The sequence below is a fragment of the Dipodomys merriami genome, unplaced genomic scaffold (genome assembly GCF_024711535.1).
Source record: "Dipodomys merriami isolate MVZ:Mamm:240054 unplaced genomic scaffold, mDipMer1.0.p SCAF_12, whole genome shotgun sequence".
In the NCBI taxonomy this organism is placed as follows: Eukaryota; Metazoa; Chordata; class Mammalia; order Rodentia; family Heteromyidae; genus Dipodomys; species Dipodomys merriami.
Window position 1 is genome coordinate 29,217,862 of NW_027202493.1, and position 15,681 is coordinate 29,233,542.

The following is a 15,681-nucleotide window of genomic DNA, read 5'->3' on the forward strand; positions in this document are numbered from 1 at the left end:
CAGGGCCAACAGAATTACCCAATAAGCTATTATTTTGTGTGTAGTCTTACAAGCTTTAGTTAAACTACCAAAGATTATTTCTTTATAAAAAGCGATAATATATTTCAATATTTGAATAGCATCTTCAAAATGAGAAAATAGTTTCTAATGTTTCAATTAGGAAAGTTGAACAGTAAAAACTAAATATAATATATATATACAATAAAATATATACATATATTATAGTATAAATTAGCCTTAATTCACAAATCCTCCTCAATGTTGCCCATTTTTAAGTTACGTTCAACTCACAAAAAGTGTTCCCATTCCTAAGTTAGCTTCATAACTAGTATTATTTTATTTTCTTTCTCTTTCCTCCTTTTCTCACACATATGGCAAGTATATCATATACATATATATGTATCCTATGCATATCTATATATATTTGTTTGTACACATGCCATATTTGTGATTATAAATTTCAATGATGCCTCATACAAAATACAGAATTTTAAAACATCTTTATATCAAACCCAGGTTTGATTGCCATTTTACTTCAAATTTAAGGCTTATAAATCTAATTCTATTTTATCTAATCCTATTCTCATCTCTCTTCCCTTGAGCTTTCCATTTTCTACATCATTAATAGTCATCACTGGTTTGTCTGTAAATTTTGTATACGCCTTTGCTTAGCTTGACATTTTTATTTTGACTTATATTTTGTGTGTTGTTAACATCATAGCTTTATTGTGGCATTTATAATATGAAGGGTTTCAAATATAATATATATGTATACTACACATATAATTAAATCTATATTTTCATACATGCCAGCATAGCTAAAATATTGTTACATATGTTAACCTAGAACTTTAATAGCTTAAATGTTGCTTGTATTTTAAATCCACATTTTATTTTTGTCTCAAGTTTTGTCTAAATAAGTAGAATATTTCCATCTAATTATTTATTCTAAATGTTTCCATGTTGGTTTGAATTTTAATATTCTATTCCATACTGATTACTTGATTGATCATTCCATAAGACACATAAACATTATAGCATTATATACCTTTTTTCTCCATTGGCCAAATTTTCCCCCTCCAACTGTCAGTGCTATGTATATATTTTTATACTCTCAATTATTTTCCAATTGAAAAATCAATTGAGATTCTCATTTAAACTGAAATTACAAAACTGAAATCATGGAACCATTTTGGAAAACGTAAGACCTATGACCGCAGCCAATTTCACTACCTTTATTTCAATCTTCTTTGCTTTCAATAATATTTAATGATGTACCTCTCATTTCTCTGTGGAAGCTCATTTTTGGTGCACTAGAAGGAAAATTTTTGTTATAGTAATCTTGAGTGCTCAGGAACATTTCAAGTCCATTCTGTATGCTACTAGATTGAACATTGTTTGTCTTAGTGTTCCAGAGATGAGAAGAGGTAAAAGAAGCCAGCTCAGATGAAGTGACAGGGAACAAAGGCAGTAAAAGGACATTCCGTAAAGGATTCTCCCTGACAATGTTGGAAAACAGACAATCTTCCAGTGTGGATAAGAGACGTTCAGAAGAGGAAGTGGAGGGAAAGGAGCTTGCTCAGGTGTCTTGGGGACAAGGGAATCATTGTAATTGCTATATCCAGTAGAGTAGGAGAGTGCAGCAGAAATGGCAAGGGCTTTACAGGAGCTGGAGAAAAGGGGAATGGTATTATGTGTGGCCTGAGCCAATATATACAGCCATAACAAATAAAATATAAGCCAGACTCAGAAAGATAAGTATCTCATGTTTTGTCTTACATGTGGAATGTACAATATACAAATAAGGACATGAGGGCAGGAAGGGCAAGCTCAGGAAGGCCATTAGTGGGAGTGAGACATTGCCAGAGGGAGGAATATGATCAAAGTGTGTTATATATTTACATGAAAATAGAATGACAAGATCTACTTACATTGACAAAACAATGTCATGAGGAGGACTAAGCAATGGTAAGGACAAATGTGATCTCTACACATGTTGGAAATATCGCAATGAAAACATGGTGCACAATTAATGTGTGCCAATAAAATTTAAAGGAAGAAACATAAATTTGAAAAATATGAAAAATGCATCAAAGTGATACTTTGATAGATATGTAAATAAAAAGTAGATAGATGAGAGACACACGGACAGAGAGGTCAGCCTTTTGTGTCGTGTTCTGGTGTGTTATGTTGTATTGTTTTATGGTTCTTAGGGTTCTTGGAAAGGTCTGTATGTTCCCATAGAGTCTCATAAACATGCAACTGGTAACTTCAATATCCAGCCAATCTACCAGGGATTTTACAATAAAATAATTTCCAAATCCAATTATTTTGAGTAGGGTAAAATGGTCTGAGAACAGAAACGAAATCTAATGAAGTGAAGATAAGGACTCTGGCCAGAGTGTGACTGAGACTGCATCACTATTAAAATTATTTCCCAGGCAACAAGTACAAACACCAAAGCACAGTGACACCAACACAAAGGACCATGAACTTTACCAGGCTTAGACTTTATTGGGTACTGCCATGAGAAGAGGAGAAATTATTGCTGTGTTGTGAAGGAGAGACCAGCAAAAAATACAGACCCAGCTGGCTCATTTCTCCACAAGAATATTTCAACTTCTGCCTTTGATTAGGGTGACCATTTTACCATGAAAATAGGAGTAAATTTAATGATAAACATAGGACATCATAAATATGGCACTTTTATATTAATAGCTGAGTAAAATAATTGCTAATTTCCTGATGACATACATGTAGGGAGATGAAAATTCAAATCATTTTAGAAGCATCTTTACAATTGTCGTTGCTGAATTTGTACTTCTTGAGACTGTCCTTTAACTGGGCTAAGTGAACTCTTATTTTAACTGAAAAAAAAAAACTCTTCTTGACTAGGAGAAATGAATAAAGAGAATTCCAAAATTTTGAACACCTTTCCTTAGATTCAGTCATCTGTAATTGGTAAATTAAGGAGTTCATTTCCCTCAAGTCCACCTCAATTAGAATAGAAGGAACATAGCAATATAAAAAGTTATAACACAATGAAAGTGGATGTAACTGGTTTTCATGTCTAAATGTAGTACAGTTCTTTTAACCCTGCTATATCTAAATTAGTAAAAAAGTTTGCCAAGCAGGGGTGGCTCATGCCTGTAATCCTAGCTACTCAGGAGGCTGAGATCTGAGGATCACAGTTCAAAGCCAGCCAGGGCAGGAAAGTCCATGAGACTCTTATCTCTAATTTACCACCAGAAAATGGGAAGTGGTGCTGTGGCTCAAGTGGTAGAGTGATCGCCTTAAGCTGAAGAGCTCAGGGACAGCGCCCAGGCTCAGAGGTCAAGCTCCACGACCAACAACAACAACAACAAAAAGTTCATGGAATCCTTTCATAGTTGCAGCAATTTACAAAGATGCTCACTGTAGAGTAGGCACTCTATTTATTGAATTAATTAATAAATTTCATCCATTTGACTAATTATGGGAAACATTTCATAACTTTGTTCTAATTTGGCCAGATGTAAATGTTTTCATTAGATTTTTTTTCAAAAGACAGACGATATTTTAGAGCAGTTTTATGGCCACAGCAAAATTGAACAAGAACTATGAATTCTTTATTTGCTACCTGGTCCTTCAATATTGCTCAGAGAAAGTATTAAACCTGCCACACTGAGACACCATCATCATCAAAATCCATAGCTTACACTACACTAAACTTGATGTTACACATTCTGTGGCTTTTGGTAAATGTCATACAATGTGATGGATAGATAGATAGATAGATAGATAGATAGATAGATAGATAGATAGATAGATAGATAGATAGATAGATAGAAAGAAACACTATTATCAAGTAAAAATTTGCTTCAACATTCTAAAACTCCCACAAGACTTATCTACTTATTCCTCCCTCTCTCTGATCCCTGTCAATCACTGATGTTTTTGCCGTCTCCCTAATTGTGCCATTTTCAGTTTGTCATAGTTGGAAACATATAACATATAGTCTTTCTCATTGGTGTCATTCACTTGGTAAATTGCACATGAGCATCTTCTGTATCTTTTTGTGTCTTTATGGATCATTTCCTTTTTTACGATAAAGACTTTTTCCTCCTTTTGGAACAGTTTTAAGTTCATAGTAAATTTGTCTCTGCTGTGATGCTCAGATGATTAGTAATCTCAACTATGGTTGTAGACTCCCAAGCCATTTATTATTGTTGTTGTTGTTGTTATTATTATCTTCTCCAGTTCTAAACTACACCAACACACACACACCCACCCATACACACACACACACACACACAAACACATACTCTTTCACCACTTCCTTCTATTTGATTTTCTTTTTTTTTATTGTGAAAATACTGTACAGAGGGGTTACAATTACATGGGCAAGATAATGAGTACATTTCTTATCAAGCATTGTAGCCTCCTCCTTTGTTTCGCCTTCCCATCCCATCTTCCCCTCCCCCCTATTCCCCCACCCAAGCCCCCCCCACCAAAGTTGTAAAGTTCATTATAAGATTATTTCTTTGTTGCTTTGTATGTCCCTCCCCCACAGTATAACCCCTGCTTTCACTATATTTGATGTTGGTATAATTTGTGGAGAGGAAGGGGAAAACAAATCGTTTAAATAGGGATAAAGGTGGACCCATTGCAACAATGAGATGTATAAGTCATTATGTTGATTTTCTTTTTTATATCTTCTCTTTTCTTTCATGTGAGACAAGGTCTGGTCTCCTCCCAAAATGCTGAGATTATAGTCATGTGCTGCCTCAGCTAACTCCCATTTGATCTTTCTATTTCACACATTCAAATACCTGTTCTGTGCCCCCATATTACTTAGGAATGAGAAAATATACCAAGGATTAAATCTCTATAAAAGAATGTCACTTTGATAAAGTTTAAGTTATAAAAGGCAGGAAGAAAGAAAACAAAATAAAAACTCTATAAATGCATCAAAAGTCAGGATAAATTCTATGGATGAATATAGTCAGGGTAAGTCCTAGAACAAAGATAAGTACTATGAAGAAAATAAAGAGGCCTTTTAAGATAATGGGAAAAAATGTTTGATTGGATGGTCAGAGATGTGAGATATTAATATACTGACATCATGGTCTGTCAGTAATGGATTCGAAACTTAACATCTCTTAAAATTATATATATATATATATATATATATATATATATATATATATATATATATATATATATATATATATATATATATATATATACACACATATATACGTATATACTTTTGGTTAAATGATAGGCTAAAATTCATTTCTCTATTATATTCCTGATAGGCCAGCAGAAGTTTTGTTGCTGTTTTGTTTTGTTTTATCTACTCAGGAAGGAAAAAAAGAAATTGATTCTGAAGGTAATGCTCAAGAGTTATTAGCAGTGTGAAACTGGAAATCGTATTAAATAAACACTTCATATTCAAATTAAAACCCATTTTTCTAGTTTATCCTTAGAGTAGATTTTTCTTACCTCTGCATGTTTTTAATATCAGTTTTTGGTCATTTGGAAAATACTGCTTTCTTGAGTTTTCAAAATAGACACCTTCCAAAGACTGAAACCATTTATTTCTGCATTAGGAAGTCAAAATCTATTATCAATAGCAAATATTTGCTATTTTTCTTGACATGGAGGTTCACATTCAGGAAAATGGTCTATCAGATACCTAAGCATAGCAACTAGTTTCAAGCTATTTTGTTTGTAAAATAGAAGTGATGTTTCATAACAAATACCTTATTTGTTTGCAACCCCATCACACCAGTGTTTTCCCCTTAAAAAATTATCACATTACAATACACAGCTGAGTGATTAAACAGATGACCATTTCTCATGTAGGATATTAAAAAGATGATATTACCTAGGAGCAAGATTTAATAAAATTAATACTTGTGACTATTCAAGTATCAAGAACATTCTCCCATAAAAGTGGCATTGTGTTGTTTTTTTTTTAATTTTTTATCAAGGGGTATAGCAGGAAAGACTACAAATAACTTGCAGCCTAGTCTGGTGCCACTAAAGTGCTAGAATTTTTACCCACCATTGTTATTTCAACATCAGAGTAAATATGGAAACAATGCAAAAGGAAAATACTGTCTTATTATGACTATGAATGTGCTTCTGACCTTGTGAATTCCATGGAAGGATCATGCTAGGGGAATATTTCCCAACTATAATTCTTGTGATGTCTCTCGCTTCACTTTGCCATTATTTCCCATGGAGAATTTTAAGTCAAACTTTGCAACCTGGAATTTGAACTTTGCACAAGCTTCTATTAATGTTTCTGTACATACATGTGTTCTCTAGGCGAACTAGTTCTTGACCATTGAAGCTCTTGTTAATTTTTTTCTATAAATTTCACTTTTTGCATCTTTCAAATTGTTGATGGGTAGCCCCTGCCTAGCTTTCAAATTCCAACTCAAGGGACCTTACATATGGTTGGTGTTCAAGAAACACTTGTTAAAGAAACAAGTAAGAGCAACTTGTTTACAGATTTTACCACAGCTACTATATGAGACTGCTGGATAAAGTTGGGGTTAATGTCTTTGTTCCCTGAATAAATTCTTTTTTCATTATGAGACTTATTTGGGAACAAGGCATTTAAATTCACTGTGATCTGAACAGCCAGTATATTCCACTTAATATTCTCAGACTTCTCTGAAATCTATTGACTGGAAGCACAAGAAAAAAAAAAAAACAGTTGAAATGTGTAGAAGAAAACGGATTCAAGTTTTGTATGAAGGTATGTTGAGGCTATAATACCATGGATTTAGTTTCCTGACATATCCAGCAAATTACTCAAAGTAAAGCAAACTCTTTAAGCTTGATCATCTCAATGTTTTCCTTCTGATTTTGACTTAATGTTTTATGGATTATATTGAAGTAGAATAGATTATCCAATTCCCCCTCTTAAATCACTTAATGCCAATGTTTACTTAACCTAAGAACAAGTTACTTGCACTTCTATAAATTGTGCTTCCATAAATTTCAGAGAACCAGTTTCTTTTCACAGGAAAGCTTTTGAAAAACGTAGCAGGTCAAAATTAGATGATGTTTTAGCTCAATTTTCCATTCATCTGTTTAAATTGGAATGAAATCTCACCTTGTTCTATGAGGAATAAGATGTGTGCCTTACTTGGCAGCAGTTAAGAATGAATTCCTCTTTTACTGTCTCTAGGTCATTGAGAAATGTACATCTGCAGGTAAAATACTATTTATAATGGATACCTTAATTACTTACTGACACAATTATAATGCCAAATCAACTAGTTAATTCTATGCAAGGCTTTGCTCCTTTATAAATGATTTCATGTGGATATTCTTTGTACTATTCCTTAAGTAGAAGACACTTTTATATAAAATATCATTTTTTGTGTTTGATTGAAGCATGGAAAATTGAAATAGATACTATACAAGATAAAAAAAAAGTTAACAATTAAATCAAGAAACATATCTGGCAGTAGTAACTCCTCCAACTAGGTTATTGTAGTTTACATCATTTTCTGAGCAGTGACAGTATCTGGTTTTTGTTGAAGGAGTCATGAATAACTTGAGAGAAGGGGGAAGGGAAAACTAATAGAGTGGAAATATATGGAAATTTCTGAATTAATCTAGTAGCTTAATGTTTGTGCCTGCCATGTTATATTTTTATGAGCCTTCTTCATTTCTTACATTATTCAGTGAGTTTTCCAAAAGTACAGACTTGTGTGGATTGGAATCAGGTAAAATATCGTGTTAAACTGATACTCTTTGGTCTTACGTGACTGTACAACTGTGTTTTTATTGTTTTTCTTTGGCTGTCTTTTATTTTGGCTATAAATATTTTTATAATGTTTTGCCTAGTTGGGTACACAATGAATGATCTCATTTTTGAATGGCAAGATGAAGCACCCGTACAGGTTGCAGAAGGACTCACTTTGCCCCAATTTCTGTTGAAAGAAGAAAAAGATTTACGATACTGCACTAAACATTATAATACAGGTAGAAGTGACATTATGCTTACTTACACTTAATGACTGTAATTTTATGATAGTCAAATGCTTCTTAACTGCAAATCTAGGTTAATAATTAAGTGTAACTCAGTGTTTCCCAAATAAAAAGGAAACCAGATGGATTTGATCATATGGATGCTTTGACTCGTTGTGTACTGTTATATAATTACTTTATATGGGCACTTGGAAATGCTTGGAAATTTAATTATATTGGCATATATTTGTCAAAGGCCCACATTTATGAAATGGTAATTTTTCTAAAAATGTTCCTTTTTGTTTCTATGAAAAATATATTTAACCATTCTTAGGCAGTAAACACTATATGCTAACAACATTTTTTAAAAAAATCTTTGTTTTTTTGTGTTCATTTGCCTGAATTTTCCTTTTAGTCATATTTTCATGTATTTCAGGACATTTTTGTCTAAGTGCCTACTGTTCAGACTGACACAGGAGCCCTGTGCTCTGAGTGCTCATCAGGCATTGTTGCAAATACCATGCATTAAGAGATTCAGTGAGATATTTTTCCAAGCATGAAATTCAGTCACTTCTCTTAACTAATATATGCTATTCCCACAATGCCTGTGTTGGCTCTATAGCCTATTCCTATGCATTTCATTAAGCTGTGCATTATTGAAATAGCTCTCCAATGCAGTGAGGGCCTGGTCTGTCACTGCATCAGCTGCTGCTCTTACCATGTCATGACAGGAAACCACTTTAGCCTGGCTTCTTGCACTTTTTCAGAACTGCAATCTGACCTTTCCCGATACCAGGTCTTGAGTTGTTAGTCATTCTCTCCCTAATTCACCATTTCAGATCCAAACATCATTGTCATTTTTACACCCTGAAGAGAGGATTTATCTGTCTTATGAAGGGGTTCAAAGTTAAGTATCGCAATACAAAGATAAAGGTCAGGCAAGTCAACGGCCGTATTTTTTTCTCAGCCCTCTATAATCAGTTGGATTAATAAACTCTATTTTAAGGAAAAGCTGAATGAAATCTCTACATCTGAGCTAAGGGACATATTAGGTTCTTAGAAATGTCATAACAAACAATCACAAATTTAGAGATTTAAACCAATAGAAATGTATGCTTGCATAGTTCTGGAGGCTACAAATCTTAGACATTCAGCAGAGCAGTATATTCTGTAGAGATGCTAGGAAAAAATTGTTTTCTCCCTTCTCCTAGCTTTCTATTTCTTTGAAATCCTTGGCTTTTTACATACCTCAGTTTAGTCTGCCTCCTGGGTACGATGATGCTCTGTAGTGTATTTCTCTGAAGCCAGTCTTCCCTTTTAGGAGGACACCAGTAATATTAGATTAAGGCTTTAACTTCATTTCATCTACAGAAAAAAAAATAATCTACATCATTTCCAAATAAGGCCCTATTCTCAGATTATAGGGAGACATAAATTTTAGGTAGATACGTATAATCTAGAACAATAGGTGAAGGTGGAAACCTCACTTTGGAAAGAATTTTGATTTTACAGGGTCTCAAAACCCTGTATTAGCATAAAGTAAATCTATGTGCTTCCTTATTTCAGCTTAGAAGAATGAGCTTATGCTTATGAATATTTACCATAAGCAAAACTGGACAAACAGAATAGGAGTTCAAAATACAATGACCAGTCCCATTTATATAAGATTATTTGGTATTTTTCTCAAGCAAGTACATGGTTAATTTGCCTCCTACAAAAAGTTTCTGTAACACAAGGGAATCATCTGTTAATTATTTTCCAATAATAGGCCCAGATATCACATAGTTGTCAGGTTCCTTATACATACACAACCCCCCCAAAATATCAGGATATTTATATGTATATGTATGAACCATACTTATAAAAACAAACCTTTTCCTTCTATTAAAATGCATTGAAGTTAAAATTTCCCATACAAACAAAATTTTTGTTCAGTTAATTTATCATTCAAAACATCTTTTTCAGTTATGTATTTCAAAGCTACTTTATCTGCCTTCTGATAATCTCTCCAAAATCTTTCTTCCTCTTAACTGGTAGTCTCTTGCCATGATAAATAGGTCATTGATTTAAAGAGAGGGAGTCCGATTTATTTACTGTTCTCTTCAGAACCACACATAATAATACACACATACATGGATACACAAGACACAGGAATATACACATGCACACACATATATGAATAATGGTATATAACTGCATGTGTTTTTCCTTCCCAGCAATGTACTTTAAAAAAATATGTTTAAAGCTGGATGCCAGTGGCTCCTGCCTGTAATCCTAGCTACTCAGGAGACTGAGATCTCCAATAAGAGACCTTAAACTACCAATTAACTATGCTCCCTCCTCCCCCCAAAAAAACATTAAGCAAAAAAAGCTAAGGGACCATTCTTAGGACATGAGTTCAAGTCCTAGTAAGGAACAAAGATAAACAGATAGATAGATAGATAGATAGATAGATAGATAGATAGATAGATAGATAGATAGATAGATATGTAGATAATAACAATGGAAGCTACCATTCCCTGGGCTCGTGAAGTTTTGTTAAGATTTTTAACACTCATCTTGGAATCACATATATCATCCACCTTGACTCAGTGCCATTATGTTAGATCCAAGTCATGTGAATAGAAGATTCACACCAAAGTCTACCTACCAACACAACAGCAATTTTCCTGGACAAGCTCTTTGACAATTTTTTTTTTCTGGTGGGACCAGGCAACATTACTTACAAACCTCTGATTTCATCTTTCTCAAAATGACTACCCCAAAAAGAGAATAAGCCAAGAATTTGATTATGTAGAGAATAGTTGCTTTAAGGGGAGGTAATAATGGAATATAGATTATAAGGTAAGGTGAAAGGAGATGATCAAAATGTCAATTTAATATTTATAATTTACTCCTTTTATTTAACATAATTAACAAAAAGATAATGAGACACAGGAGCGCATATATGTTAAATAGTATTAATGTGTAATAAGACACATCTCCTTTTGCTTGTATTATTGTTTAAGAATTCCTTACTCAATTGTACTTATCCCTTAGAATTTTAAAGCAAATGTAAAGATTTCTGAAATAAATGCTGAAGGTATTTGTCTGGTGCATGTAGAAACACCAGAAATTAGTAAATAAGATTTTTGTATTATAAATATGCAATCCCCTGTCTACTTCAGAAGCAATTGTTAGAAACGTGAAAAAAAATGGATCTTTGAGTATAGGCATCTAATGATATTACAGTTTTTTGCATATATAGGTATATGTGTATATGTATCAATATACATTATTACATTCTTCTAGATGCTAACTGAAAAGAAACTTTTAGAACCATTAACAAATTTGAATACATGCTTGGGAGGATCTCTGTTTTAGAGAAAAAGAATTTTTTCAACAATACAAATGAAATTGTGCTGTTCGGTGCTATAACAAGACCTGCTTTTCCCTCATTGCGGCCTTCTTTTACATCGATTAGGAAAGTTCACATGTATAGAAGTGCGATTCCATCTGGAACGACAGATGGGTTACTACCTGATCCAGATGTACATCCCAAGTCTCCTGATTGTCATTCTATCCTGGGTTTCCTTCTGGATCAACATGGACGCAGCCCCAGCCAGGGTGGCTTTGGGAATAACCACCGTGCTGACCATGACCACCCAGAGTTCAGGATCACGGGCTTCCTTACCAAAGGTAAATGCATAGGAGGAGCATATACATAGCAGCTCAGGATTCAGAAAGTTATCATTACCAGGTTTGTCATGTACATTTCAGTAGCATCCATTCTTCATGACTTATTTTAAAAGTAGCATGTTGCCAATGGAGAAAACATCTAAAATCTGGTAAAAAAAAAAAATCATGTGTAGAAGAAAAGTAGATCTTTAAGATGCCCTACTACTCAAGAGATATTCGTGCTTAGTTGCTTCTTGGCAGGTGCTTTTAATCATGGCACACATTTGTTGAATTTGCAAATTGTAATGGTGATTTCATTTCTGTGGCCCATGTCATTATAGATTCAGGATGTTGGGACTGGGAATGTGGCTCAGTGGTAAAGTGCTTGCCTAGCATGCATGAAGTCCCAGTGGAGCTGTGGCTCATGTGGTAGAGCACTAGCCTTGAGCAAGAAGCTCAGAGACAGTGTCCAGACCCTGAGTTCAAGCTTCATGACAAGCAAAAAAGAATGAGCATTTGCTTTATGAATCATAGTCTCCTAGGAATGGTGTGGCTTAATGCTTGAAGGCTGAATTCATATGAGACAGCATGTATTTGCAAACCCATGTCAATTTCTGACAAAACTGAAGAAATTTGCATCCATCCTTTGCACATTTAACACAGCACTAGAATAAGACAGAAGAAGAGCAGCCAAGCGTAGTGGCACAAATCTGTAATCCTAGTGAACAGAAAGGTAGAAATGAGGGAATCTAGATCCTAGCCTAGACAAAGACAAGTTGAGATTCTATGCCAACCAATGTTTGGGCCCAGGGTGTCCCTGTCACTCCAGCTCTGGTGAGGAACACAATGTCTGGGGACAATGCTGTATTCCCACAATTCTCAGCAACACAAGGGAACACAGCAGCTCAGACTGGCCCTGTAAACAGTACCTCAAAAATAACTTAAGCAAAAAGAAGTTGGAGACATGATTAAGCGGTAGGGCTCCTGACTAGCAAACTTGAGGCCTTGGGTTCAATATCCGGTACCAAAGGAGACAATGAAAGAATTTTCTTTGTTGAAGTGTTTCATAAGTAAGTTGACAGTTTGTGTCAAGCAAATCACTGTACGAGAAGCACGGTGATGGTGATTGATGAAGATGATGATGAGGATGATGATGATGATGATGATGATGATGATGATGATACTAGTAATGGTAATAGAACATAAATGTAGAAGGGTGACTTTGTGGGAAAGGATCAACAACAGAAAGGGGAGAGGGGAAAAAAGGGTTAACTAGGAAGTGAAGGGGATCTAAGCACATGACATTTAATTTGATTCTCTCTGCCTTAGTTTCATTGGTGTTCTATAACAAGATACCAAAAACTACACATGAGACGCTTAATAACTATACTGAAACCTGGTAGCCATCATTTTAACCAATGGACGGACATTTTATGTGTCCTGCTCTAATACATTGTGAAGAAAAGGGAACTCGTGGGGAATTCTGACTAAAAACAGATGGCAAAAACACCAATGTCACTAAAAATAAGGAAAGACTGGGCAAAGATTCCACAGAATGAAGACTGAAAAGATATAATACCAAATTGCAAATATAACCCTACATTAAGACCTGGGATGGATTTTTTAAGTAGTTTTGAATAAAAATTGTCATTCTTAGGGAAAATGATAAAATAGGAATGAGGTGTTAGGATTAAATGGAAAGATATATCCAATGTTAAATTCCAGATTTTATTGAAAAAATAATACCATGTCTGGAAATTATTCTTGCAACACTCAGCAGTGGTATACATACCTGTAACTATATATATATATTATATATAATATATATATTATATATTATATAAATATTATATATATTATATAAATTTTTTGCTCTCCTATCCCTATTGTCAAGTTATATAGTTCAATTTTTACACACATATACATATATATGTACATATACCTATACAAATATGTCATGATATTTGCAGTAAGATAGTAATGAATGAGCAGCTTGGGAATTCAATTCCCATTCTTCTAAACATGTCTAAATACCTCAGTAGAGAACAAATAACAATGACTATTCATTTTAAATTCACTGAAATAAAATTATCTTCATCAAATAGATAAATAAAATTATAAACTACAAGTATTTAAATTAAAAAATTAATGAAAAAATAAAACAAAAATCCTTTTTAAAAGTAAAATTAAATATAGATGTATGTATATATGAGTTTATGACTAAGTAGTAATATAAAGAGTTTACAAAGACCTTACAATTCCATAAGTCAGGTTATGAGTATAATGTTTCTTTTTTTTGGTGGGGGGGGGGGTCCGGTTGTGGAGCCTGAACTCTGGGCCTGGGCACTGTCCTTCAGCTCTTCAGCTCAAGGCTAGCGCTCTACCAATTGAGCCACAGCACCACTTCGGCTTTTTTTTTCTTTTTGCTTATGTGGTGCTGAGGAATCGAACCCAGGGCCTCAGGCATGCAAGGCAAGCGCGCTACCAATGAGCCACCTTCCCAGCCCAATGTTTCTTGATTTATGTCATCCCTTTCATCAATCTTCCCTAACTTTCCTCCTTCCATGCCTCCTCTCAGGTTATGTAGTTTGATTTTTGCATAATGTGCATTGAAGATGATGATTGTTTTATCTCACTCTTCCCCCTCCCTTTTGTTTTCTTCTCAAAAAAAAAACCAGTAAAATTCTATTTTTAGCTTGTGTTTCATCTCTGAGTTAGTGTCTCATTTGAAAAACAATAACAAAATATAAACAAGTCTTAAAAGTTTGACTAATCCTTATAATTCCCAGAAAGAAAAAGTTGTTCAGGGGAAAAATAGCCTTTCTTTCATCGTTGTAAACTCAATTTTGTTCCCAAAGGAAATAACAATGTGAGTCATTGTCTCCCTCTATCTTCTCTCTGAGCTAGGTTTCTTATGTCAAAGCTATCGACATCTGGATGGCAGTTTGCCTCCTTTTCGTGTTTTCAGCACTTCTGGAATATGCAGCTGTGAACTTTGTCTCAAGACAGCACAAAGAGCTCCTGCGATTTCGACGCAAGAGAAAAAATAAGGTAAGAGAGTCAACACGATGGTTTGGTGGGGTATCATTTTTCATTGGAGAGTGGCTGTAGTCTGTTTATAGGACAGGAACTAGGGCTGAGAACAAAGTATCAAATTAGATTCAAAGAGAAAATGGTACCCCTTTATGCTTTAAATAGCATCAAGTGATAGGAGTGTTTTTCCCTCTAGAAACAGCACTCTTCACATCTCTTGCAATGTTAGAGTGTTTCTGATAATTATATTTTATATATGGCATCAAATATAACTATTAAAATTGTTCCTCTTGTTGAACTCATGTCTTCGTTTCCACAACATAGTATGTATTTCTTAACTCCATGATGATAACTTCATACCTACTCAAGCATATGCTTAAGCATATTTTCATATTTTTAATCTAGTTGTTCTGACACCCTAGGAGAAAAGCAATAAAGTGCTGTGGTTGCTTTACAAGCATCTAATCAAAGAAAATTGAACCTATAAGAAAATTTATCTAGAATATGATTAGGAGACCATTAGATGTAACCTATGGAATATAAGTAACCTCCTAGCTGAATAAGAGGTTACGAATAAGGTTATTTCCATCTACAAAGACCTGCAATGGCATTGTCCATTAGAGACGTGTATTATTATTATTATTACCTTTAAGTAATTGTACAAAGGAGGTCCCATTTAACAAAGCAGCTGACCTGTGTTACCCCATGCATCATGCTCACCCCTCCTCAACCTGCGCCTTCTTTTACTTTTCTCATTTTTGTGGTATGTACCATGAATTCGTTCCCACTTTCCTCTTCATCCGTCTACCCCTCTCCCTTTGGTCTCACCCCCCCATCCTGCAAGAACCTATTGCCTGGGGCTTGTTTTGTTGGACCATAACTGTGAGACACATGTTTTTGACTAACTCTTTTTCATTTTTTTATAACGAGTTATTTCAATAATAGATCTATGGGTTTGTTTCCTCAAATGTGAATATACCAACTGATATCTTAAAAGAAAATAGATTTTTCACA

General features: G+C 34.3%; 1 protein-coding gene across 2 annotated transcripts in view; it reads left to right on the plus strand.

Annotated features, from left to right (window-relative positions):
* Glra3 (glycine receptor alpha 3) overlaps window positions 1–15,681 on the plus strand; it is a 126,512-nt gene that overhangs the window by 95,988 nt on the left and 14,843 nt on the right. For both annotated transcript variants that reach the window (XM_070015991.1, XM_070015992.1), the window contains exons 6-8: window positions 7,855–7,992; window positions 11,441–11,655; window positions 14,542–14,685. In XM_070015991.1, coding sequence (XP_069872092.1) covers window positions 7,855–7,992; window positions 11,441–11,655; window positions 14,542–14,685 — 497 coding nt within the window. The remainder of the gene's footprint in view (window positions 1–7,854; window positions 7,993–11,440; window positions 11,656–14,541; window positions 14,686–15,681) is intronic.